This window comes from Peromyscus leucopus, chromosome 16_21, assembly GCF_004664715.2.
Source record: "Peromyscus leucopus breed LL Stock chromosome 16_21, UCI_PerLeu_2.1, whole genome shotgun sequence".
Lineage (NCBI taxonomy): Eukaryota > Metazoa > Chordata > Mammalia > Rodentia > Cricetidae > Peromyscus > Peromyscus leucopus.
This window is the reverse complement of record NC_051084.1, coordinates 9,341,238-9,367,169: the sequence shown is the minus strand read 5'-3', so window position 1 is coordinate 9,367,169 and position 25,932 is coordinate 9,341,238. Positions and strand designations below refer to the sequence as shown.

The window sequence follows — 25,932 nt, the reverse complement described above, 5'->3', positions numbered from 1 at the left end:
CCATATATTGGGAATGTGGCTCAGTGAATAGAGTTCCCACCTTGTACACTCCAGGCCCTGGGTTCAATTCCTCAACACCTCCAAAACTAGGGTGGTGGCACACTGGATGGGCAGGAGAGATGACTCCGTGGGTACAAGCGTTTGCCACCAAGTCTGACCACGTGAGTTCAGTCCCCAGAACCCACAGTGGGAAGAGAGAACTGGCTTCCCAAGTTCTCTTCTGACTAGACACACACACACACACACACACACACACACACACACACACACGCACACACACACAGACACACACGCACACGCGCGCACACAGCTGGTGCATGCCCTCATTTGCACACCACACACACACAGTAATACTATAAACACCTAAAATAGTTTAACATTTCCCTTGATTATCTTTGTATGGCTTAACTTTAAGTACTGACGGTTTCTCCTCACAATGTGGGTTCTGGACACAGGCAAATTCACCCACTGAAAGTCTGGAGGAAAACTAGACACAATGTATGCATTTGTTTTTCCCTGTTCTTCAACATGAAATCTTGTTTCTTCTTGATTTCGTTACATTGATTTACTATTTCTGTGAGGAGATGCGTGTGTCATGATGCCTGTGTGAGGCTCAGAGGATAACTTCTGGGAGTTGGTTCTTCCCTTCATGTGGCTTCCCTGGATCGAGCTCAGGTCATGAAGCTTGGGGACAAGCCCCTTCACCCTCTGAGCCGTCGCGATGGTCCCCTTGGAGACCAGTGGGTTTGGACTTTTGCGTTTGAAGGTTCTCTGCATTCCTGGAATTGACTCAAAAGAGAGCCGGCCACCCTGACATTGGAGAAGGCGTTTACCTGTCCCTTAGCAGGAGAAATGGCATCATGAATTGTGCAGTCAGAATAGGGGCATCCTACGCTTTCCTCCCTCCAATAAATTTTGGAATTGTGGGCAGTCTGACCCCACCCCCAGAGAAGAAAAAGAAAATTTGTAAGTGGGCGATATAAACTGCAGTCGGGTTGTATTCCTCCCAGTCATTCTTGGCTTGTGGGTGTTGGCAAATGTTGATCTCACGCCACCACTGCCGCCGGCGTGATCTCCTGAAGCTTATAAGAACCTTCTTAATAGACAAAATCTTAGACATGTTAGCAATATAACAGTGGTGAATTTTATCAGAGCAAAATTATGAATCCTTGGAGCTTCAACAAAGCATCAGTATAGCCAGAGAATGAAATCTGAAATGTGTCATTTATATATCTCCAAAGTCTTATATATCTTTTGACAAAAATTAATAAAATACAATTAGAACAGAATCTTTAGTTCTAATCATATTTCTCTAAGTCACCATGCCTAGCTGTTTCCAGTGTGGCCTTGAACTCACAGATCAAGGTTGATCTCTGCCTTTGGAAGGCTAGGATTAAAGGCGTGTGTGCCACTATTTTCTGGCCTCTATATTTAGTGGCTGTTCTGTTCTCTTTCCCCAGATAAGTTTATTAGGGTGCTCAATATTTTGAGGAGCACAATAACACCACAGTGCTATTTGGGGAGGTGGAGGTTTAAGAGCTCTGACTTGATGGAGAAAGTGTGTTACTGGGGAGGGAGGGGCTGTGAGAGTCAAACCATCTGCCTCCAGGTTGCTGTCTCTGCTTCCTGTTTCCAACTGAAGATGTGAGCTCTCAGCTTCCTGCTCCCCCACCATGCCTGCAGCTCTGGCCTTGATTGTCTGCCATGATGCACTCTTATCCATTGGAACTGTAGCCAAAAGAAACCCTTCTAAATGTTGCTTTGGTCATGGTGTTTTATCATAGCAAAAGAAAAGTAATTAACAGAAACATAATTAAAAAACATAAAATTTGAAATGGTGTCACTATGTAGATGAGGCAAGACTTGAACTCACAGAGATTCACCTTCCTCTGCCTTCAAAGTGCTAGGAATAAAGTATGTGCCAGTATGCCACACTAAAAATAAATAAATAAATAAAAAATAATTCTAAAAAAACAATAGCTCTCTGCTCTGTTCCTCTCCCCTGCACTCTGGACACCTTCCCTTCTGCCCTCCACCTCCCCACACAACCCATCCTTGTTGATTCCCTTACACTGTATCACAGGCATCTTCCCACCACAGGACTTGCTCCAGGAGACCAGCAACTCTGTATCACTTGCTAGTGTGTCTTAGAAACAGGACTTCATCTCACATCTGGAACAGTCTCAGTGGACTGATCACAATGGACAATGCTGTGTCCTCTGCTTGAGGAGTGGATTTCCTCCACCCAAATGGAGACAGTGACAGCTGACCAAGGAAAACATCCATCCAGGGTCAGCTTGGTGAACCCTGAGCTCACTGGTCACTCACAGGAACCTGGGTGAGTCAGGGAATATCCACTGAGATGCCCACCCCAGTGTGCATGTCACTCACACAGCTGCATCACTGCAGTCCCCTGCTCAGCTCCCAGCAGCTCCACTCAACAGTCTCCTCTCCCTCAGAACTGCAGCTGGTTTAACCCTGAGAGGGAAGTGCTACATTGTGTCAGCTCCGTGAACCTGTAGCTTCTTGTGTTTCCTGAGCCTCCTCAGCTCCTCCTGGCTCCAGCAGGGATGTTTCATTCTAAAGGAAAATTCACACCCTCACCTCCCTCTTCTACAGAAGCTCCCTTGATTAACACAACCTCAGGCCACATGCTGGTGTGTCGGGTGCAGCACCAGGTCCCCTCACACTGAGGTCAGAGTCACCTGAGCTTTCCATCAGCAAATCCTCCCTCCCTCTCCACCTGCCTTTCTGATCCATGATCCTATTTATTTTTATTCATTCATCAAAAGTTTATTGAGTAAGAATGTTTGCTGGGTCCCAGACACTGGAAGTCACCATCCCTCACAAGACAAAGATGGCTGCATCATGACAGAGATTGTCACCTTCTTGGTCTTCAAACATCTCAGCTAAGGTTCCTGGACTCCTGACACTAGGTCACAAAACTAGAAAACTGCAGGGGCTGAAACCTGGAGCAGGGGTGAAGTAATTTCCATCTCTGGTGTTCCCACCATCTATTTTATAAAAGGTTCATTAATTTTATGTCTATGAGTGTTTTCCTTGGCTGTATGTGTTTGTACCATGTGCCTGTCTGGTGTCCGCAGGGGCACTGGAAACCATGGAACAGGAGTTATGAACAGTGTGAGCCATGGTGTGGGTGCTGGGATCTGAACCTGGGTCCTCTGCAGGAGCAGCAAGAGCTCTTAACCCCTCAGCCTTCAGTGCTTGGGATTCTAGAGTAGATTCAGCCTGTAAATCCTTGAGTCACCACTGGGGGCAGCACCAGGATTCCCAGAGACAGCGGGAGGGTACCTTGGGTAGAACCTAGCTCCAACAGGACAGACTGAGATGAGACCCTGTGGATCCCTCCTCTCTGCCCATCCTACAACCCGGGTTAGATTCTGAAAGATGGGGAAGGAGAGAACCTCAGGGAGGGGCCTGGAATGAGGCAGAAGCTCAGGAGACTGAAGTTCATCTTCTCAGCCCACAGTCTCCTGAGTCAGGGGCTTAGCTGGGCCTTGGGGGACAAGGATGGACAAACACCTCTTTTTTTTTTTTTTTTTTTAAAGATTTATTTATTTATTATGTATACAGTATGTATGACTGCAGGCCAGAAGAGGGCACCAGATCTGATCATGGATGGTTGTGAGCACCATGTGGTTGCTGGGAATTGAACTCAGGACCTCTGGAAGAGCAGTCAGTGCTCTTAACCTCTGACCCATCTCTCCAGCCCGACAAACACCTCTTAATGCTGTCACTCAGGGATCCCAAGGGACAATGAGACAGGCACCATTCACAGGAACAAGAACAGGCCTAGTCCTCCATACAATCTAAAAAGACAAGAAATAAACAGAGAAGACGGGGTGAAGAGCCATGGCCAGGTCAGAGCCCAGGCTGACCTGTCACAGCAGCCCTGGCTGCTCACAATCCTGGGGACAGGACAAGGCTCTGTCATCCCAGTGTCCCTGTGATCACAGACTCTCAGCATGTGGTTCAAGTGATGAAGGGAACAGAGCCAGGAGGTGACAGAGCTGAGGAGTGACCATGTCACAGCCAACAATGGACTGAGCTCCACCTGGGCACAGTTCTGTTCACACTCAGCTCCCACAGCCTCATCTTGTCCACCAGATACACACAGCATAATGAACACAGATTCTGGAAGGTTCTCCATGATGCCATTTATTTCCTCCACAAGCTCTAAGTATTTCAATCCTTTAATTTACCCGCCAGTCCACTTGTCAGATCAAGGTCGTGAACAACCAAGTTCACATTCAGATTCTTATTTTCAGTGGGGAGTCAGGGGCTGCAGCTCAGGGCAGCATGGAGGTGACAGGATGGAGATGTCCCCTCCTGCTTGCTGGACCAGGAAGGCTGGCTGTGGAAGGGAACACAGGCGGTGCAGGGACAGGGTCCTGGTGTGCAGGGGTGGCCGGGCTCCCCAGTTCTTCACATTGAGCCCACAGGGTCACAGGGAACATCAGACACTGTTGCTGAGAGTGAACTGAGGGACTCAGGATGTCACAGGAGAGACCTGAGCACATCTCTGTCACTCTGTCAGGACGGGCAGCTGTCTTCACGCTACAAACAAGAGTCAAGAACAATCGCTGTGAAGACAACATCCCAACAACCACCACTCACTCAGAGGGGATTCTAGGAGTCCCTGAAACCCAGTCATGTCCACTTCCCCTCCCCAAATCAGTCCCCAGAGTGTCACCTTCACAGCCTGGGAGAGACACATCAGAGCTCTGGGCACTGTCCCTGCCTAGGGTGAAATTATATATAGTCACAGGAAGGTGAAAACATGGCCTCTAGAAGATTTCACTGGAGGAGGTATTATGGGTTGGCAGAGCTCCCCAAATATTCCAGCTTCACCCCAAGGGCCTCAGGGACAATCCTGCTTCCCACACTTACCTGAAGCTGGAATATAGTTCCCTCCTTTTCCACCTGTGAAAAGAAAAGCTGTGAGAGACCAGGGAAGACCCTGACCCTAGGACGTTTCCAGAACTGACAGCAGACCCAGGTCAGAGACAGGAACAATGAGGGGTGTGGATGTTTCCCATTAGTGAGACAGAGCACACTTCTAAAAGGGACTGAGAGAGAACTAGACCTGCCCTTTCCTACCTGTGTTTCTCCTCATCTTCACAACAGCCACCACAGCTCCAATGATGGCCACAGCTCCAATGATGGCCACAGCTCCAATGAGAACCTGAACAGCAATGGTTTCCATGATGGGGACAGTGGCTGAGGAGGCTCTGGAAGGGAAGGACAGGAGGGGAAGGTGAGGGTAATGACCCCAGGTCTCAGCCTTGACCCTGATCAGGGTCTATAGAAGGTTCCAGCTTCCCCTGACCCCAGCTCTGCACCCACACCCTCCTTACCCCATCTCAGGGTGAGGGGCTCAGGAAGACCCTCATGCTGCACATGGCATGTGTAATTCTTCTCCTCCCCAGCAGGAACCACCACAGCTGCCCACTTCTGGAAGGTTCCATCCCCAGAAGGTCTGGTCTCCACCAGCTCCATGTCCTGAGTCTGTTCCTCTCCATCCCTCTGCCAGGTCATGGAGATCTCAGCAGGGTAGAAGCTCAGGGCCCAGCACCTCAGGGTGCCATCTCCTTTCAATGTGGGGTGATGGGTCACATGTGTCTTTGGGGGATCTGTGAGGACGAATTAATAAATCCCTCAGTTAACAAGATAAACTGAAATCTGCAAAGACAAAGTTAAGCCAATGCTGACACTAAACTGTGTCTGTTTGGACAATTCTGTCATCACACCAGTGACCTCAGGGAGAGCTGGTCCCCTCATCACAGAACTGCACATTTACAGTTACGCTGACCAGCATAACTGTCTGTCTAGTGAACAGCCATCACCAAAGTGTGCAGCAGAAATGTGGTGAACCTCTGACACTCAGCCAGAGAAAATGACTTCCCAAGCCCTGCCTCTGGGGACAAGATACAAGGTATTGTCACCAGGAGCCCTGGAAGTGTGCTGTGGAGCCCAGGGCAGCACTCCCTGGGACACAGCAGTGCTCACAGGGGTGTGTGGATCGTCCCTGTCACTCCTGTCCTGGAGCTGCAGAAGACCCTGTCTCTGAGGAAGTTCAATTCCTAATCCACTGGGGCAACACTGTGACTTGTTGGGGCCGAGAGAGAGCAGGAGGGCTCTGGATGTTAATATAGCAGAAAATAGTCTAAGCTCACAGGAACCTTTCTAGTGTAAAGGAAACACTGACTTGTCTAATTATTCAGATTAGCAGGTCCCCCCCCCACCCGCTCCTGTGGAGACTGATACAGATAACAACAGGAGGGGAGAGAGAGAAGCAATCACCCCAGTGAGGGGGATAAAAAAAACCTGACTAAAAGCAAAATGACAACTTAAAGAAAAATGGAAGGAAGATAGGAAAGAAAAAGCCCCCGAAAAATTAGTATTCACCAGGGCACCCCATAAGTGCTCATGTGACCATTCTAGGAATAGACAGAGTTCGGGTGTGGGAGGGATGTAAACCTCACCCACAGGAATCTGGGAGAATGTATTCTTTGGAAGGTTCTAGAAACTGTGGAACCAGCCTAGGGTAGGGGCGTCCATGTCTCCCATCAGGTAAAGGAGACTTCCGGTCCTGGCGTGTAAGGCTGACACACTCAGATGATAGGACTCAGTTTCCACAGACCCTGGTGTGGGCAGAGACCCCGGCCTGGAGAGGCCATGGCTGACAGTGGCTGCAGACTGCAGGAGCCACTGTGGTTAGGTCGGGATCTCCTCTCCCTCCTCTGAGACAGATTTGCAGCTGTCCAGGGAGAAGGCTGAGCCTGGGGATCAGTGAGGTCCCTGCCATGCTGGATCAGGAGACCCAGGGACACTGTCTGCCCTGAGACAGGGGCATGACCCCAGCTGAGGGGTTTCTCCTTCCTCAGGACTGAGCCCAGCCCGAGGGCAGAGGGAGGAGCTGCCCGCGGCCCTGCACCTGTGCGCTGCAGTGTGTCCTTCCCGTTCTCCAGGTGTCTGCGCAGCCACTCCACGCACTCGCCCTCCAGGTAGGCCCTCTGAAACTCTGCTTCACCAGCCTGCTCGAACTTGCGCCTGGAGATCTGCGCCGCGGTGTCCGCCGCTGTCCACGTCGTCAGGTCGTCGTTCAGGGCGAGGTAATCGCGGCCATCGTAGGCGAACTGATTGTACCCGCGGAGGAGGCGCCCGTCGGACCCCACGTCACAGCCCTGCATCCACTGGATGGTGTGAGAGCCTGTGGGGACCCCGCGGTCAGCTCCGCCCCCCCGCGGCCAGCCCCGCCCACCCGCGGACTCCCCTAAACCGAAAGGGAAACCGGGTCCCGGTCCCCGACTCTCCTCGCGAACCTCGGTCCCGGGTCCCGGGACCGGGGCGACTCCGGCCCGTACGTAGGGACGTGGAGGGGTCGTGACCTCCGACCCGCGTCACTCACCGCCCTCGCTCTGGTTGTAGTAGCCGAGCAGGGTCCTCAGGTTCACTCGGAAAATCTGCTCGTTGTTCTTGGCTCTCCGTGTCTGCTCCTCCCAATACTCCGGCCCCTCCCGCTCCACCCACGGCGCCCGCGGCTCCATCCTCGGAGTCTCCGCGTCGCTGTCGAAGCGCACGAACTGCGTGTGGTCCACGTAGCCGACTTCCATGTACCGGGGCACCCCGAGGCCGGGCCGGGACACGTTGGTTTTGAAATACCGCATGGAGTGCGAGCCTGGGGGCGGCGCGGGGTGAGACTCCGACCGTCCTCCCGGGACCCCGGGCGGGTGCGCGGGCCGGGAGGGGAGCAGGGCGCGGGGCTCGAGACGCGGTGGAGAAGGGCGGGAGGGTCTGGCTGGGCGACGCGGGACGCGGCTTCCCCGGGGCCGCCCCCGCCCTCCCCGCAGAGTCGTTTCCCTCCCGACCCCGCACTCACCCGCGCGGGTCCGGGTCGGGGCCAGGGCGGCCGCCAGCAGCAGGAGCAGCGCGCGCGGAGCCATCGCCCCCATCTCGGATCTGCTTGGACTTTATGACCCGTGACCGCGGCGACGCTGATTGGTTCTCCTGGATCTCGTCATCCAATGGGGGTGCGAACAGGACAGTTGTCATCAGTGTCCGGGCAGAAGGACCCGACGCAGGTCAGGAGCTGGAGAAGTGAAACTGGGAACCTGGGGATCCCCAGCCCTGGGCTTCCACCCCAGACCTCACCGCCTGGGGACTGAGACTTTGCTGAATCCTGTGCTGCGGGACGGAGCGCTGTGTGTCACGGTGTCTTTGAGCTGCCTGAGGACAACTGTCTCATCATGTTAGTCAGGATGAAACCTAAGAGAACAAGGTTCCAGATAAAATACACACAGCACTTGAAATGAATGTTCAGGGAAACAGGTGCTGTCGGAGTCCTGGTGAGGGTGTGGGGCTGCCGTGCACACCTGCATCGGGAGGTGACTGGAGTTTTCACAGCTCTGGTCCAGCACTTTTGACCCTGTGTTATCTGTGAATGTCCCTGCTGGAATCCCACTCTCCTCTGCTTTCACTTTCTACTTCACTTATGTGTGGCTGGGATTTGAAGACATCAAGTTAACGTCCACAGAAACAAAAAATTTATAAATTTATTTTTTTCCACACTACAGAACAGGGATGAAACCTCAAGTCCCCAGTGAGTACCTCTGCCATGAGAATTACCTCTGCCCAGTGTCCACACTGCACAGGCCTGAGGAACTCAGGAGCCAGCTGTTATGAGACCCAGGGCTCCACAGGCCTGTGACATTCATCTCCTTCATCTCATCAGCTCATAAAGTGTGAGTGAAGGTCACAGAGAGAATGAGAGGTCACAGGTTATGTAACTTCTACCACACCATCGTCATTATTCTGCTTCATTATTATTTACAGTTCCTTTCTCACTGTGATTTATTCACTAAAGCAACTGTACCATGGCAGTGTGTGGACACAGGGAACCATGGCGTGTAGACAGGGATCAGTGCCCTGCTGTGCTCGGTCTCTTCCCAGTGGAGAATGGGGTCTACTATGCTGAGACAAAGACGAGGTCCACACAGACATCTCAGGACTATGGACTGAAGATCCGTGTAAAACACAACCACCTGGAGCCACAGAGGATCATCTGGGGAGAAACACTTGGAGTCTGAGTGTAAGCACCAGGCTGTGAAGACATGATCCTGAGTGAAGAGGGAAAAAAAAATCTCAATTTACAGATGAGATTCCTGAGCATCAGGCTTGGCAGTGCGAGCTGCCCCTGCAGGTGAACACAGGAGCCTGGTCTCTGTGGGAGTCTGTGTGGTGCTTGCAGGCCAGCGCCTCTGCTTTAAAGAGAAGCATCTCTCCACTGCATCCCCAACACGCATATTTGCCATTGGATTCCCAGAAGTGACTTTTCTTCTAGAAGATCCAGGGAATCCTTCTTCTCTTCAAAAGGAGGAAGAGGAAGGTTGAGGAGGAACTAAGTGAGTCTGGCCTGGGGGTCTCTGCTGGTGTTTTCTTGTCTCTTTTTTAAAGACCAGGCTGGCCTTGAACTCACAGAGACATGAAGCAGGCTTTCTTTCAGACCACCAACCAGCTCCCAAATCATGACACAGAGACTTATTATTAGTTATGAATGCTTGGCCTTACCTTAAACTTATCTCTAGCCAGCTTTTCCAAGTTAAGTGGACCTGTTTCTCTTCATCTATGTTTTTCCTCTGGGCTTTTTACCATTACTTCCTTCCTTTAGTGTGTCTTACTTTTCTGCTTCCTCTGTAGCTGGCTGGGTAACTGGGTGGTTGTCTGGCTGGCCCATCCTGTCCTTCTCCCCCTTCTTTTCTTCCTCTTCTCTTTTCTCTCCGCCCCAGCCCCGCCCATCCCTCCTCTGCCTAGCCATTGCCTGTTCGGCTTTTTATTAGACAAATCAGGTGTCTTAGGAAGGCAAGGTGAGACATGTGTTGTGCAGTGTTCAGTTCATGTGGGTCCGTGGAAAATATGGTCACTCTAGGATGAATTTTAGCCTTCGCAGCCACAGGGGAGTCAGCCTCTGGCCTACTGACCAACTGTAGCTTTGCAAAAAGGATTTATTTTTTTTACACATAAAACCCATTATTTTATTTTATTTTACAATACCATTCAGTTCTACATATTAGTCACAGGTTCCCCTATTCTCCCCACTCCTATGCCCTCCTCTTCCCTCCAGTCCACCCCCCATTCCCACTTCCTCCAGTGCAAAGCCGCCCCTGAGGACTGCGATCAACCTGGTAGACTCAGTCCAGACAGGTCCAGTCCCCTCCTCCCAGACTGAGCCAAGTGTCCCTGCATAAGCTCCAGGTTTCAAATGGCCAGCTCATGCAATGAGCACAGGACTCGGTCCCACTACCTAGTTACCTCCCAAACAGATCAAGCCAAGCAACTGTCTCTCCTATTCAGAGGGCCTGATCCTGCTGGGGGCTCCTCAGCCTTTGGTTCATAGTTCATGTGTTTCCATTCATTTGGCTATTTTTTTTTCAATAATTGAGTAAATCTGAAATTTATTATAAGCCACAGTCATCCTAGGGACCTTCATGCTATATATATATATAGCCTCCACGGTTCTATGGGTTGTGGTCTGATTGTTCTTTATTTTATATCTAGAATCCACTTATAAGTGAGTACATACCATGACTGTCTTTCTGGGTTTGGGTTACCTCACTCAGGATGATCAAAAACTCTACCAAGGAACTCCTACAGCTGATAAACTCCTTCAGTAAAGTGGCAGGATACAAGATCAACTCAAAAAAATCAGTAGCCCTCCTATACACAAATGATAAAGGGCTGAGAAAGAAGTCAGAGAAACATCACCCTTTACAATAGCCACAAATAATATAAAATACCTTGGGATAACACTAACTAAACAAGTGAAGGAATTTTTTGATAAGAACTTTAAATCTCTAAAGAAAGAAATTGAAGAAGACATCAGAAAATGGAAGGATCTCCCATGCTCATGGGATAGGTAGGATTAACATAGTAAAAATGGCAATCCTACCAAAAGCAATCTACAGATTCAATGCAATCCCCATCAAAATCCCACCACGCCTTCTCCACGCACGTGTCTCTCCCACAGGCCTGCGCACTTTCTGTCCTTTGTTTCTAATAAACTCTATAAGCGGATTCTGTCGTGTTTCGTGACGTTCCTTGCAGGGTAAGAACACAACGCAGCCAGAAAACTAACATTTTTGGTGCCGAAACCGAGCGGGCGCTGCCGGCGCTTTCCGCCGCCGGCAGCCCGCGGACCGGGGAATCTGCTCCATACGCGACAGACCGCTCTCCATTAGCCTGAATCGCATCCAAACTGCATCCAACACCGGACCGGATTGGTGAGTGCCCCCCACTTTCGGCCGGCGTAAACGGTTTCCTGAACCGGTAGGAACGACCGTTGATTGTCCGGCGCCTCACACGTGTTCTTGAGACCGGGGGAACCCCCGACCACGGTCTTCATTGGCTATGGTCGGCCCCTATCGCTGGCCAACTGGCCTAATTTTTCTGGCCTCTCCCACGTCTGCAGCCTGAGGTGTTTCTCCAATTAGGGCCACCGCCGTTGGTGCATCCTGACAGAGCCACGTGAGGGCGACACGTCCATTCCCTTGACGGAGGGATAAACATTGTCTGGATTCCCGGGGGATCCTTTCCTCACCGTGGAGGGGGCCCCTGCTTCTTTGGCTGACGAGCCTAGGAGCAGCCTGTGCCTGAAATCCGTCCGAGACCCTGGGGACGCCTGAGGTCTTGGCTCCGGATTACGTTTCTTTTTATTTTTTCTTTATTATTTTTTTTTTTTATTATTTTTCTGCCTCTGCTGCAGACATGGGAAACAAGGCTTCCAACTCTGTTACTCCTTCCTCTCCGTTGGGCTGTCTTGTTGAAGCTTTAAAACCTCTCAGTTTAATGCCTCACATAAAGATTTCTAAGCTAACTCGTTTATGTTAAAAAAAAAAAAAAAAAAAAAAAAGGAGATGGCCAAAGTATGCTTTAAAAAAAAATAAAATAACAAAGGGCCACCAAGCGGCTCCTTGGATCCCAATATTTCACGGGAGCTATCCAATCACTGTCGGCGTTCAGGCAAATGGAAAGAGTTGCTTTCTTCTCTCTCAACGCTAAACTGTCTCTTCTCGTTTCCTTCTCTCCTGCTCATATGCTCCTAGCTATACATAAACCAGAGGATTCTCTGACTCCGGAATCTCTGACTCTAGATCTTGCTAAGGAACCAATAATTAAAATTCATGTTCCATCCACTCTCTCAGATAAAAAGTAAGCTGGGTTCTTATACGTCTAATTCTGCTTCCTTCATTAAACAGTTTCAATATATAACTCCATCTTATAGTCTCACCTTTCATGACCTTCTGAGGAGCTCAGACAGGTATGGGAAGCAGGCTAGGATTCACGCAGACGAAATTCATCAAACTAACCTTTCACACCCCCAGGAGCCGAAGCGGTTCCTGACCGGGAGCCACACTGGGACTACAACACCCAGAGTGGCTGTCTAGCCAGAGATAGGTTTATTACCTGTCTCCTGACAGGCCTCCGTAAGGCTGCCCTAAAACCAGTAAATAATTCAGGATAAGGACGAATCTGTCTCTTGTTCCCCAGACCTACCTGACTAAAACTTAAGCATCTGGAGAGCGAGGCTCCTGACCCCACAGGCAAAAGAGTCACTTGTGGCATTTAAGGTGTGCCAGGGAAGAGATAAAAGCCCGAAAACAAAATTGCCAAGTGCTGGCACTTGCTGACTTCCAAAAGCTGTTGGGTCCCTGTTTTAAATGAGGAAAAGGCCACGGGCTACCGAATGCTCTGCTAGGCCATCAACAGCCTTGTTAAAAGTGCCGCCTAGAAAGACAGAGTCAGCTGACTGCCCCCAGGCACCAAGATGCATGGGTACATCAAGCTAAGACCTCCAACAGACCTGGGCTTGGCTACAGACATGACAGGGAACCCAGAACGCAGCAGGGAAGCGATCCGTTTCTTTCCTTCTGGACACCAGAGCCATTGACTCAGTCCTGGGAGTCTTGGGATGCCACCTCTCCTTTATTGTCGGGTACAGGGGACAGCCTTATCTACCTCAGCAGACACCGCCATTTAATTGTATTTTCAGAGGCATCCCTCTCACACATACATTCTTAATGGTGCTAAGTTGCCCTGTACCTTTAATGGGGAGGGATCTCCTAGCTAAGGTAGGAGCATCCATTTCTTTTCACTCCACACATTTGCCTCCTCCCAGACACGCCAGCAGCTCTCTTACTTCTTCTCCTAGCCACTAACTCTACAGACTCCAAATATGCTTTTCATATCCTCCTGTCCCACGCTGCTATTTGGAGGGATCGTGGACTTCTCACAGCAAAAGGAGGATCAGTGTCTCAGGCCATATAATGGCCATGCAGCAGGAAAAGTTAAATATCTCCTCAGACCAGTTCTAACACCAGGTCTTTTCCAAGCCTCCAGCTGTTCCAGATAGTCTGTTAACCCCTCTTTTATGTCATCTAAGGTCTATTCTATGGAGCTATGCGGACTGTTCACTGCCTCAGCCATGTGACAATCCTTGCCCACCTCCAATACACATTGGGGATCAGGTTCTTCTTTCCCCTCCGGGTCAGCGCCTTTCACCCCTTTCCCCTAAGTGGCAGGGACCCTTCAAAGTAATTCTTGTAACCCCTACAGCTGCTAAACTCGAGGGCTTTCCTCACTGGGTCCACCTGTCTCACCTAAAACTTTTTATCTCACCTCCATCCCAGAAGAATCTCTCTTCATATACAGTGAAACAGACAGGGCCTCTCACTCTCAAGCTCCAGAGGACATCAGGATCCCCTGCTTTGCCGCCAATTCCAGAGGAATAAGGTACCACCCCTTCCTTTTCCAACCAGGGCCACACAGAGCCGGAGGCAAAAAAAGGACCATCAAAAATATCCAGGCGGTAAGGAATAATGTAATACAGTAATTTATCATTGTTCAATACTCAGCAACTGATCACCTGTGGTTCCCAAGTGTTAACCTAGTAAGGGAAACAGGTATCTTAAATAAACTACCTCCAGCAAGGCTTGCCTGAGGAAAACAGGTGCCTTACATGAATTACCTCTAATGAGGCTTGTCTCAGATAGAAATTAAACAGAGTACTAAGACCAGATCTACCTCAGGTAAATGTCACATGCCTCTATCTGGGCAGGCCAAATCTACCTCAGACAAATGCCAACTCCAAAACAAAATAATAATGATTCTTTCTCTTTAAGCTCTCTCTATGTCAACAGTATCTTGTTAAATGGGAGGCCCCAGCACCAGTACGGATGGACAGCCACGGAACCAGGAGAAGGCAGAACGTCGTTCCAGGACCCCCCATCATCATTCCCGGACTTCACAAGATACCCTTCACCTCCCCCCAAGAGCCAACCGATGCCCACTATTCAGCTGGAAGCAGTCTTTAAGAGAAACGTCGCCCCCGCACCCAGTCAACCACAATTTTTTCCTTTTTAAAAGTAAAAGAGTCGGGAATGAAGGGTTCACAATGCGGTTCCATTTACTGGGCGGACACTTCCGCCCAGCCATTTCCGCATCAAAAGCATCCAGTAGCTAGGATACCACAACACGGTTCCATTTACTGGGCGGACACTTCCGCCCAGCCATTTCCGCATCAAAAGCGTCCCGTAGGAGGATACCCGGTGGGCCCGGATGTCTCCACCTAGCAAGTTCCGGGCCAAGGGGTCTCGCGTGATCAGAGTCCCGTGGCATTGCATGGTGATGTAAGTGCGCAACATGACCATGTGCTCTACGCACAGGCGTAGAGTAGTGACGTGACCTGGCCACGCCCCCAGCCGGTTTTAAAAGTCCGGCGCCATATTCCCCTTCCCTTCTCCACGCATGTGTCTCTCCCACAGGCCTGCGCACTTTCTGTCCTTTGTTTCTAATAAACTCTATAAGCGGAAAAAAAAAATCCCAACACAATTCTTCACAAACTTGGAAAGAAAAATACTCAACTTCATATGGAAAAGCAAAAGACTCAGGATAGCTAAAAGAATCCTATATGATAAAGCAAAAAGGATTTTTATAGCTATACAATTTACATCTTTAGCAAGTCAATTTCCACATACCAAAACCTCTTATCTAACGCTGTCCAAAGACACAAATGGCAAAGCAATTCCCAGTCCCAGGACATCTCTGTTTTCCTCCTACAACCAACTTTTGCATAGACTTTGAACCTTTAGGAAATCATGGTAAGATTTACATACCTCAAGCCTAAGGTACCCTACACAAAAGGTAGTAGTCACAAAAGGCAGATCAAAGCTGATGCTAACACTCCAGAATCAAACCAGCTGCAGAGTTCTGCAGAAACTCTTGCTACAGAAACAGCAGCACATCTTTATGTAATTAAACAAATACAACATAAACAAATGTAACACATCTTCATATAGTTAAAAAATAATATTCCACAACAGACCCACCTGCCTGTGCATCCCAAGTCCTGGGATTAAAGGCTTGTGTCACACCTGGCTTAATTACTTTTCTAGGGCTGTAAGAAGACACTGTGAACCTGGCAACTTATAAAAGAAAGTTCAGTTTGGGCCTCAGATTTCAGAGAGTTTGAATCCAGGATGTTAGAGGAATGGTGTGGTGGCAGGAACAGCTGAGAGCTCACATCTCAATCCACAAGCAATTGTCGGAGTCACTGGAATAGTGGGGGTCTCTTAAAACCTCCATGCCCAGCCCCAGTGACACACCTCCTCCCACAAGGCCACCCCTCCTGATCCGTCCCAAGCAGTTCCATCAACTGGAACTGAAGTATCCTGTAGCTGGAGATTTCTCTCTGGGTCCCACCAAGCCCCGGAATTCCCACAGCCCACTTATAAAATAAACACACAGACACTTATATTATTTACAAACTGTATGGCTGTGGCAGGCTTCTTGCTAACTGTTCTTGTATCTTAAATTAACCCATTTCTATAAATCTATACCTTGCCACGTGACTTGTGGCTTACCGGTGTCTTCACATGCTACTTGTCATAGTGGTGGCTGGCAGTGTCTCCCCGACTCAGCCTTCCACTTCCCAGAATTCTCTATTGGGGAAAATTATAAAGGCCACTCCACGTAGTTAAAAGGAAGATTTATTTAGTGGATGACTTACAAATGAAGGAATGGATAGGTTGCGGGGATCTGGGGAAGGTGTATCGCAATCCAGCGGTGTTCTCTGGAGCTCTGCACAGTCAATCTCCACCGTCCAGGGTCCAGGCGCAGAGAGAGCGCCCAGAGAGAGTGCTTGCCCATCCAGCTCTCAGGTTTCCAGCACCTCCCCTCGCCCCGCCTTGTAGGCGTGACAGTTGCCAGAGTCTCAATGGGTGTTGGAACTTCCAGATCCAAGCTGGAATGGCTACCCACTACAATTCTCCTCTCTCCTTGTCCCACCTATACTTCCTTCCTGGCCAATCAGTGTTTTATTTATCCATTGTTGTATTCACAGCACTTCCCCTTTTTCTTTTTCTTTTCCAAAAAGTAAGGTTTTAATTTTCACATAGTAAAATTACAGATAACAAAACAATTACCAAACAAGAATTACAGTTATAATATCCAGTCTATTTATAGTTTATTTGGCAAAATTAAAGAAGATATCCTATCTATCTTATATTTGTGAGTCTAAGGTTTTATATCTAACTTATCTTTATCATAACTAAGGAAAATTGTAACTATCTAGCTTTAACTATATCAAAGACCTCATAAGAATGTAATACTACCTGAGAACCGGGAGAAGGATGCAAGCAACTTTCGAGCATCTTGCAGGGTAGACAGAGACAGCTAGCAGCCTAGACAGTCATCCAAAATTCTCTTGTAAAGTTGGGGCATCTGTCTTTAGCCCACAGGCCTAGAGTCTCTCAGTCACTTATTTCAGTGTCCTGTAGAATGTCTGGCAGTTTCCTCTGTGAAGCAGGAACCTGAAGAACCATTTTGTCAAGCAAAGTTCAGTGGTCACCTTTTTATGGATCTTGTATGTCGAGTTGATCAAGCAGTCCAGGCAAGAACAGTTTCTTGCCCAAATGGCTATTTTTGCCAAGGTGAAGATAAACTCCATATGGAGTGTCTTCGATGTCCATTCTTCTCTCAGAAGGAGCAGACATGTCTCACTGTCCAGAAAGTCTAAGTTTTTAAAATTTCTTTTTGTGATATATATTTTTTATTTTACAATATCATTCAGTTCTACATATCAGCCATGGGTTCCCCTATTCTCTCCCCTCCCACGCCCTCCCCTTACCCCCAGCCCACCCTCCATTCCCACCTCCTCCAGGACAAGTCCTCCCCGAGGACTGTGATCAACTTGGTAGACTCAGTCCAGGGAGGTCCAGTCCCTTCCTCCCAGACTAAGCCAAGTGTCCCTGCATAAGTTCCAGGTTTCAGACAGCCAACTCATGCAATGAGCTCAGGACTTGGTCCCACTGCCTAGATGCCTCCCAAACTGATCAAGCCAATCAACTGTCTCATCTATTCAGAGGGCCTGATCCAGCTGGGAGCCCTCCGCCTTTGGTTCATAGTTCATGTGTTTCCATTCATTTGGCTATTTTTTTTTCAATAATTGAGTAAAACTGAAATTTATTATAAGCCACAGTCATCCTAGGGACCTCCATGCTATATATATAGCCTCTATGGTTCTATGGGTTGTGGTCTGATTGTTCTTTATTTTATATTTAGAATCCACCAATGAGTGAGTACATACCATAACTGTCTTTCTGGGTTTGGGTTACCTCACTCAGGATGATTTTTTCTAGTTCCATCCATTTGCCTGCAAATTTCAAGCTTTCATTGTTTTTCTCTGCTGAGTAGTACTCCATTGTGTATATGTACCACATTTTTTTCATCCATTCTTCCGTTGATGGGCATCTAGGTTGTTTCCAGGTTCTGGCTATTACAAATAATGCTGCTATGAACATAGCTGAGCATGTATCTTTATGGTATAAATCAGCATTCCTTGGGTAGATGCCAAGAGTGGGATGGCTGGGTCTTGAGGTAGTTCGATTCCTAATTTTCTGAGAAACCGCCATACTGATTTCCACAGTGGTTGTACAAGTTTACATTCCCACCAACAGTGAAGGAGTGTTCCCTTTGCTCCACATCCTCTCCAACATTGGTTGTCATTGGTGTTTTTGATCATAGCCATTCTAACAGGTGTAAGGTGGTATCTCAGAGTCGTTTTGATTTGCATTTCTCTGATGATTAAGGATGTTGAGCATTTCTTTAAATGTCTTTCAGCCATTTGTAGTTCTTGTTTTGTGAATTCTCTGTTTAGCTCTTTAGCCCATTTTTTAATTGGACTGTTCAGTGCTTTGATGTCTAGTTTCTTGAGTTCTTTATATATTGTGGAGATCAATCCTCTGTCAGATGTGGGGTTGGTGAAGATCTTTTCCCAATCTGTTGGCTGTCTTTTTGTCTTATTGACTGTGTCTTTTGCCCTGCAAAAGCTTCTCAGTTTCGAGAGGTCCCATTTATTAATGGTTGTGCTCAGGGTCTGTGCTGTCGGTGTTTTATTTAGGAAATGGTCTCTGGTGCCAATGCGTTCAAGAGTGCTTCCTATTTTCTTTTCTATTAAGTTTAGTGTAACTGGATTTATGTTTAGGTCTTTGATCCACTTGGACTTGAGTTTTGTGCATGGTGACAGATATGGATCTATTTGTAATCTTTTACATATTGACATCCAGTTATGCCAGCACCATTTGTTGAAGATACTTTCTTTGTTCCATTGTATAGTTTTGGCTCCGTTGTCAAAAACCAAGTGTTCATATGTGCATGGATTAATGTCAGGGTCTTCAATTCGATTCCATTGGTCCGTATGTCGGTTTTTATACCAGTACCAAGCTGTTTTTATTACTATAGCTCTATAGTAGAGTTTGAGGTCCGGGATGGTGATGCCTCCAAGGGTTGCTTTATCGTATAGGATTCTTTTAGCTCTCCTGGGTCTTTTCTTTTTCCATATAAAGTTGAGTATTTTTCTTTCCAAGTCTGTGAAGAATTGTGTTGGGATTTTGATGGGGATTGCATTGAATCTGTAGATTGCTTTTGGTAAGATTGCCATTTTTACTATGTTAATCCTACCTATCCATGAGCATGGGAGATCCTTCCATTTTCTGAAATCTTCTTCAATTTCTTTCTTTAGAGATTTAAAGTTCTTATCAAAAAGGTCTTTCACTTGTTTAGTTAGTGTTATCCCAAGGTATTTTATATTATTTGTGGCTATTGTAAAGGGTGATGTTTCTCTGACTTCTTTCTCAGCCCTTTTATCATTTGTGTATAGGAGGGCTACTGATTTTTTTGAGTTGATCTTGTATCCTGCCACTTTACTGAAGGAGTTTATCAGCTGTAGGAGTTCCCTGGTAGAGTTTTTGGGGTCACTTATGTATACTATCATATCATCTGCAAATAGTGAAAGTTTGAATTCTTCCTTGCCAATTTGTATCCCTTTGATCTCCTTTTGTTGTCTTATTGCTCTAGCTAGAACTTCCTGTACTATATTGAATAAATATGGGGAGAGTGGACAGCCTTGTCTTGTTCCTGAATTTAGTGGTATCGCTTTGAGTTTCTCTCCATTTAATTTGATGTTTGCTGTTGGCTTGCTATCAATTGCTTTTATTATGTTTAGAAATGTTCCTTGTATTCCTAATCGTTCTAAGACCTTTATCATGAAGGGGTGTTGGATTTTGTCAAAGGCTTTTTCAGCATCTAAGGAGATGATCATGTGGTTTTTTTCTTTCAGTTTGTTTATATGGTGTATTACATTGACTGATTTCCGTATGTTGAATCATCCTTGCATCCCTGGGATGAATCCTACTTGGTCGTGATGGATGATTGTTTTGATGTATTCTTGGATTCGGTTTGCCAATATTTTGTTGAGTATTTTTGCATCAATGTTCATGAGGGAGATTGGTCTGTAGTTCTCTTTCTTTGTTGCATCTTTGTGTAGTTTGGGTATCAGGGTAATTGTAGCCTCATAAAAAGAGTTTGGTAGTGTTCCTTCTGTTTCTATTGTGTGGAACACTTTGAAGAGGATTGGTATTAGTTCTTCTTTGAAAGTCTGGTAGAATTCTGCACTGAAACCATCTGGTCCTGGGCTTTTTTTGGTTGGGAGACTTTTGATGACTGTTTCTATTTCTTTAGGGGTTATTGGTCTATTTAAATGGTTTATCTGGTCTTGATTTAATTTTGGTATGTGGTATTTATCCAGAAAATTGTTCATTTCTTCCTGGTTTTCCATTTTTGTGGAGTACAGGTTTTTGAAGTATGATCTGATGATTCTCTGGATTTCCTCATTGTCTGTTGTTATGTCTCCCTTTTCATTTCTGATTTTGTGAATTTGGGTGCTCTCTCTTTGCCTTTTGGTTAATTTGGCTAGTGGTTTGTCTATCTTGTTGATTTTTTCAAAGAACCAACTCTTTGTTTCATTGATTTTTTTGTATTGTTCTCTTGTTTTATATTTCATTGATTTCAGGCCTCAATTTGATTATTTCCTGGTGTCTATTTCTCCTGGGTGAGTTTGTTTCTTTTTGTTCTAGAGCTTTCAGTTGTGTTGTTAATTGGTATGGGATTGCTCCATCTTCTTTATGTGTCCATTTAGAGCTATGAATTTTCCTCTTAGCACTGCTTTCATAGTGTCCCATAAGTTTGGGTATGTTGTACTTTCATTTTCATTGAATTCTAGGAACTCTTTAATTTCTGTTTTTATTTCTTCCTTGACCCATTGATGTTTCAGGTGGGCATTATTCAGTTTCCATGAGTTTGTGGGTTTTCTATAATTTTTGTTGTTATTGAGTTCTAACTTTAAGGCATGGTGGTCTGATAAGATACAGGAGGTTATTCCAATTTTTTTGTATCTGTTGAGATTTGTTTTGTGTCCAAGCATGTGGTCAATTTTTGAGAAGGTTCCATGGGGTGCTGAGAAGAAGGTATATTCTTCTGTGTTAGGATGGAATATTCTGTAGATATCTATTAGGTCCATTTGAGTCATAACATCTGTTAGGTCCTTTATTTCTTTGTTAAGTTTCAGTCTGGTAGATCTATCTTTTGGTGAGAGTGGTGTGTTAAAATCTCCCACTACTAATGTGTGGGGTTTGATGTGCATTTTAAACTTTAGTAGTGTTTCTTTTATGAATGTGGGTGCTTTTGTATTTGGAGCATAAATGTTTAGAATCGAGACTTCATCTTGGTGGATTTTTCCCGTGATGAATATGTAATGTCCATCCTGGTCTCTTTTGATTGATTTTAGTTTGAAGTCTATTTTATTAGCTATTAGGATAGCTACACCAGCTTGTTTCTTAGGGCCATTTGCTTGGAAAACCTTTTCCCAGTCCTTTACTCAGAGGTAGTGTCTGTCTTTGGAGTTAAGGTGTGTTTCTTGTATGCAGCAGATGGTTGGGTCCTGTTTTCTTATCCATTCTGTTAGCCTGTGTCTTTTTATAGGTGAGTTGAGACCATTGATATTGATGGATATTAATGACCAGTGATTGTTAATTCCTGTTATTTTTTTTGGTTGTGTTGTGTTGTCCTTCTGTGGTGTATGTTGGTGTAGGATTATCTATTGCTTGATTTTTCATGGATGTGTTTAGCTTCTTTGGGTTGAATTTTCCCTTCTAGTGCTTTCTGTAGGGCTGGGTTTGTGGACAGGTATTGATTAAATCTGGTTTTATCCTGGAATATTTTGTTTACTCCGCCTATGGTGATTGAGAATTTTGCTGGGTATAATAGTCTGGGTTGGCATCCGTGGTCTCTTAGTGTCTGCATGAGGTTTGTCCATGATCTTCTAACTTTCATAGTCTCTATTGAGTAGTCTGGTGTTATTCTGATGGGTTTGCCTTTATATGTTACTTGGTCCTTTTCCTTTGCAGCTCTTAATATTTTTTCTTTATTCTGTGTGTTTATTGTTTTGATTATTATGTGGCGAGGGACTTTTTTTTGGGTCCAGCCTATTCGGTGTTCTGTAAGCTTCTTGTATCTTCATAGGTATTTCTTTCTTTAGGTTAGGAAAGTTTTCTTCTATGATTTTGTTGAATATATTTTCTGTGCCTTTGAGTTGGTATTCTTCTCCTTCTTCTATCCCTATTATTCTTAGGTTTGGTCTTTTCATGGTGTCCCAATTTCCTGGACGTTTTGTGTTACGACTTTTTTGTCTTTAGTATTTTCTTTGACTGACGAATCTATTTTCTCTATCGTGTCTTCAGTGTCAGAGATTCTCTGTTCCATCTCTTGCAATCGGTTGGTTATGCTCGTTTCTGTAGTTTCTGTTCGTTTAGTCAGGATTTCTATTTCCAGCATTCCCTCAGCATGTGTTTTCTTTATTGTCTCAAATTCATTTTTCAGCTCTTGGAATGTTTCTTTCATCTGTTTAATTGCTTTTTCTTGGCTTGATTTGATTTCTTCCCATTTTTTGTTCGTTTTTTCTTCCATTTCTTTAAGGGAGTTTTTTTATTTCCTCTTTAATGGAGTTTTTCATTTCCTCTTTAAGGGAAGTTTTTATTTCCTCTTTAAGGGAGTTTTTTATTTCCTCTTTAAGGAAAGTTTTTATTTCCTCTTTAAGGTAGCTTTTCATTTCCTCTTTAAGGAAAGTTTTTATTTCCTCATTGAGGGAATGTTTTATTTCTTCTTTAAGGGCCTCTATCATCTTCTTAAAGTCATTTTTAGGGTTGATTTCTTCTGTTTCTTCTGTCATGGTATGTTTAGGTCTTGCAGGTGTAGAATCACTAGGTTCTGATGTTGCCATATAGGTCTTTATGTTGTTGCCTGTATTTTTGCACTGGCATCTACTCATCTCTTCCTCTGTGCGGTGCAGGTGGTGTCTGTGTCTGAGAGTGCCTCTCTTGTTCTAATTTTTAGTCTTGGTTTAGTAGTGGTTCTTGGTTAAATTGTTGCTAATGGGCTATTTCTTCAGCGGCAGCTGATTTTGTACGGTGAATTATATACTTATGATTCTGGTGATCTGGTTTGGTGTCTGGGTAGCGCCTTCTTCTGTGTTCCCAGGTCACGTTTTGTTCATTTGTTAACTCCTCAGCTGATCTTGTTTCTTCAGACTTTAAACTGTAGGCATCTGAATCCTCTCCCAGATGGGTTTCAGCTGAGCAGGGTAGTCTCACAAACACCTCCAAGTTGTTGGGTTTCACAGGATCAGCAGCTGGGCCCTGGGTTATCCTCAGAAGGAGTGTTCAGATTCGTTCTGGTTCTGACCCACGGAGATAGCTTCTTCCCCAGATGTTGGGGTTAGGGGCATCCCTGTTCCAAGCTGCGTCTGCTTGTCTCCGTCCTTGGGGCTGTCTACCTCTGCGGTCTGCCGCCGGGCCTGTATGTCCCTGTCAGCTGCCGCCGGGCCTGTCTACCGCTGTGGGCTGCCACTGGGCCTGAATGTCTCTGCCGGCTGCCGCCGGGCCTGAATGTCCCTGTCGGCCTCTGCCACTGGGCCCGTTTACCTCAGCGGGCTGCTGCTGGGCCCGTCTACCTCTGTGGACCGCCACCACAGGCCTACCTGCGTCTGCTTGTCTCTGCCGCTGGGCCCGTCTACCTCTGTGGGCTGCCGCTGGGCCTGAATGTCTCTGCTGGCTGCCGCCAGGTCTGAATATCCCTGTCGGCTGCCGCCGCTGGGCTCGTCTACCTCTGTGGGCCGCCGCCACAGGCCTACCTGCGTCTCTAAAATATTTTAAATGCCATATTCTGTAGGTCTTTGAAGTATTTGAAGATTACCTATCTATCTGAAATATATCTATGTATACCTAAAAGACTTCACTAACATGGCTACGAGTATGATTATCACAGATGACTCATTAGTAATCTATTTTTTAATTATCAATTACAATTTTAAATGAACTGTACAAACATAACACCTCAAACAAGAGTAGAAATATACACACAGTATAACAAAATTAACTTTGAATTTGTATCAATAAACTAAAATCCTTAGCAATGTAAAATATTTTAAACAAGTTGTTGCTCTTTAAAAGTAGGTTCATTAATCTACCCTTTTATCCTATCATCTCTATATCCTATATATCTATATCACATCCCCTTTTCTTTTTTAGAAAGAGATCACATTTATAATCAACCTGTTTTAAATAAATATATTGGTTTTTCTCTGTCCCACACCAGAGGGCTCTTTTGATTTGGGACACAAGAATCTCTTAACCTTTTATTTTAGCAATATGTCTGGGTTTAGAGGGGGAGTGAGCAAATTCCATCTCCAAAGCCAGCTTGGTATATTTGGGAATTTGGGCGTAGCATCTCTTACTACTTCCTGCTGGAGGGAGGGGCACTGTATCTTATGGAGACACAAAGAAACTTTTAGGCTTATGGGGGTAGTCTGTGAGGGTGTATCGTCTGAGCCAGTTGCCTTAAAACTGTTTTGGATGTTGAATCATCTGGGCCATGGTGTCATCAGAGACCTTTCAGGGGGTCTTGGCTAGTCAAACCTGATGCATCTTAATCTAGAACAAATTTATAGCCTCTGGGTTTCATGTGGAAATAAAACAGAGCCTCTTTTCCAAAGCAACATATCCTTATATCCAAATTTTGAAGTCAAGATACCTTTAAAATTTACATTTTTGTTTAACTCAACAGCTTTTATCATCAAAAGTTTTTCTGTAGTTAAAAATATCAAAGACAAAACAATCCAGATTCTCTGTGTGATATCCATTTTTACGTGGCTTATTTTTTATATTAGTTTTACTATTTCTTTAAAGACTTTATTTTTTAAAACTACATTTTTTATATAACTGTGTATATCATCTTTTTTGTCTCTTTCAAGCGTACGTCTGTTTTACACACATTGTAAACTATTTTATCTGAATCTGTCTTATTGTGAATCTATTGCTTTAAACTGCAGCAGTTGTAAGACTGAAACAGCGCTATGGCTGCTGGCTTTGCCCACCTCAGCTTCCCAACATGGTGGTGGTATGTTTATTGCCAGCTCTGGGAGGCATCGTGGGTCTATGTTTTTATCCAAGCAGCATGTAGCCCAGAAACCTCTTTTATTTTTTTTAAACCAGCAAAGCCTAAATCCACCACACAGCAGCAGGGTAATGTGCTGCTTGTAGACGCCTCATTCTCATCATACTGCAGGTCAAGCACAAATGCCAGGAATCTACCAGTAACTCAAACGTGCGTGTTGTTGTGTCTAGATACCCATATGAGACATGAAGCAGGAACCTGGTTTTGGCTCTGTTTAGAATTGCTTATTAAATATTCTGAGGTTTAAGGTGGAAACTCAAGCCATCGGGCACCATTTGCAGCTGGAGTTTTCTCTCCGGGTTTCACCAAGCCCCGGCAGTCCCACAGCCCACTTATAAAATAAACACAGACACTGATATTATTTACAAACTGTATGGCCGTGGCAGGCTTCTTGCTAACTGTTCTTGTATCTTAAATTAACCCATTTCTATAAATCTATACCTTGCCACGTGGCTCGTGGCTTACCAGCATCTTCACATTCTGCTAGTCATGGCGGTGGCTGGCAGTGAATCTGACTCAGCCTTCTACTTCCCAGAATTCTTCTCCTCCTTGTCCCGCCTATACTTCCTCCTGCCTGACCACTGGCCCATCAGTGTTTTGTTTATACAGAACAATACCCACAGCACTATCCAAACCTCTCAGCCTGGGTGGCCATTCTCATTCAAACCACCACAGCATTCAGTGCAGATGTAAGATGCCCTGCAGGGTTCTGCAAATGTGTCCACTGTGACCTGTAGACAAACACCCTCAAACAGGAGGACCCCACTGTGTTGGGATCTCCCCTTTGCTTCTGTCACCTCCTGCCCTTCTCCTTCAGTCCTCACCCCATCAGTACTAGCCACCCTCCCTTCTCAGCTCTGCACTAACACTGTCTCTTCCTTTTAATCCAGTTTCTCTCAGTGGTCATCCATCTTGTCAGCCATCTTGCTGTGAGCCAGGCTGTGTGGCTTCCTTGTGTAGAATCTCCAATGGGGACTGGAGAGCTGGCTCAGGGGTTAAGAGCACCTGTTG

General features: G+C 46.1%; 1 protein-coding gene and 1 pseudogene across 2 annotated transcripts in view; both read right to left on the bottom strand.

Moving 5' to 3' along the window:
• Nucleotides 1-4,410: 4,410 nt before the first annotated feature.
• Nucleotides 4,411-8,002, bottom strand: LOC114687934 (annotated as a pseudogene).
• LOC114686366 (H-2 class I histocompatibility antigen, L-D alpha chain-like) overlaps nt 4,520-25,932 on the bottom strand; it is a 293,638-nt gene continuing 272,225 nt past the window's right edge. The window contains exon 8 of one of the 2 annotated variants that reach the window (XM_037199750.1): nt 4,520-4,578. In XM_037199750.1, the coding sequence (XP_037055645.1) occupies nt 4,574-4,578 (5 nt within the window). In that variant the 3' untranslated portion in view covers nt 4,520-4,573. The remainder of the gene's footprint in view (nt 4,579-25,932) is intronic. The other variant, XM_037199747.1, reaches the window with a different exon arrangement.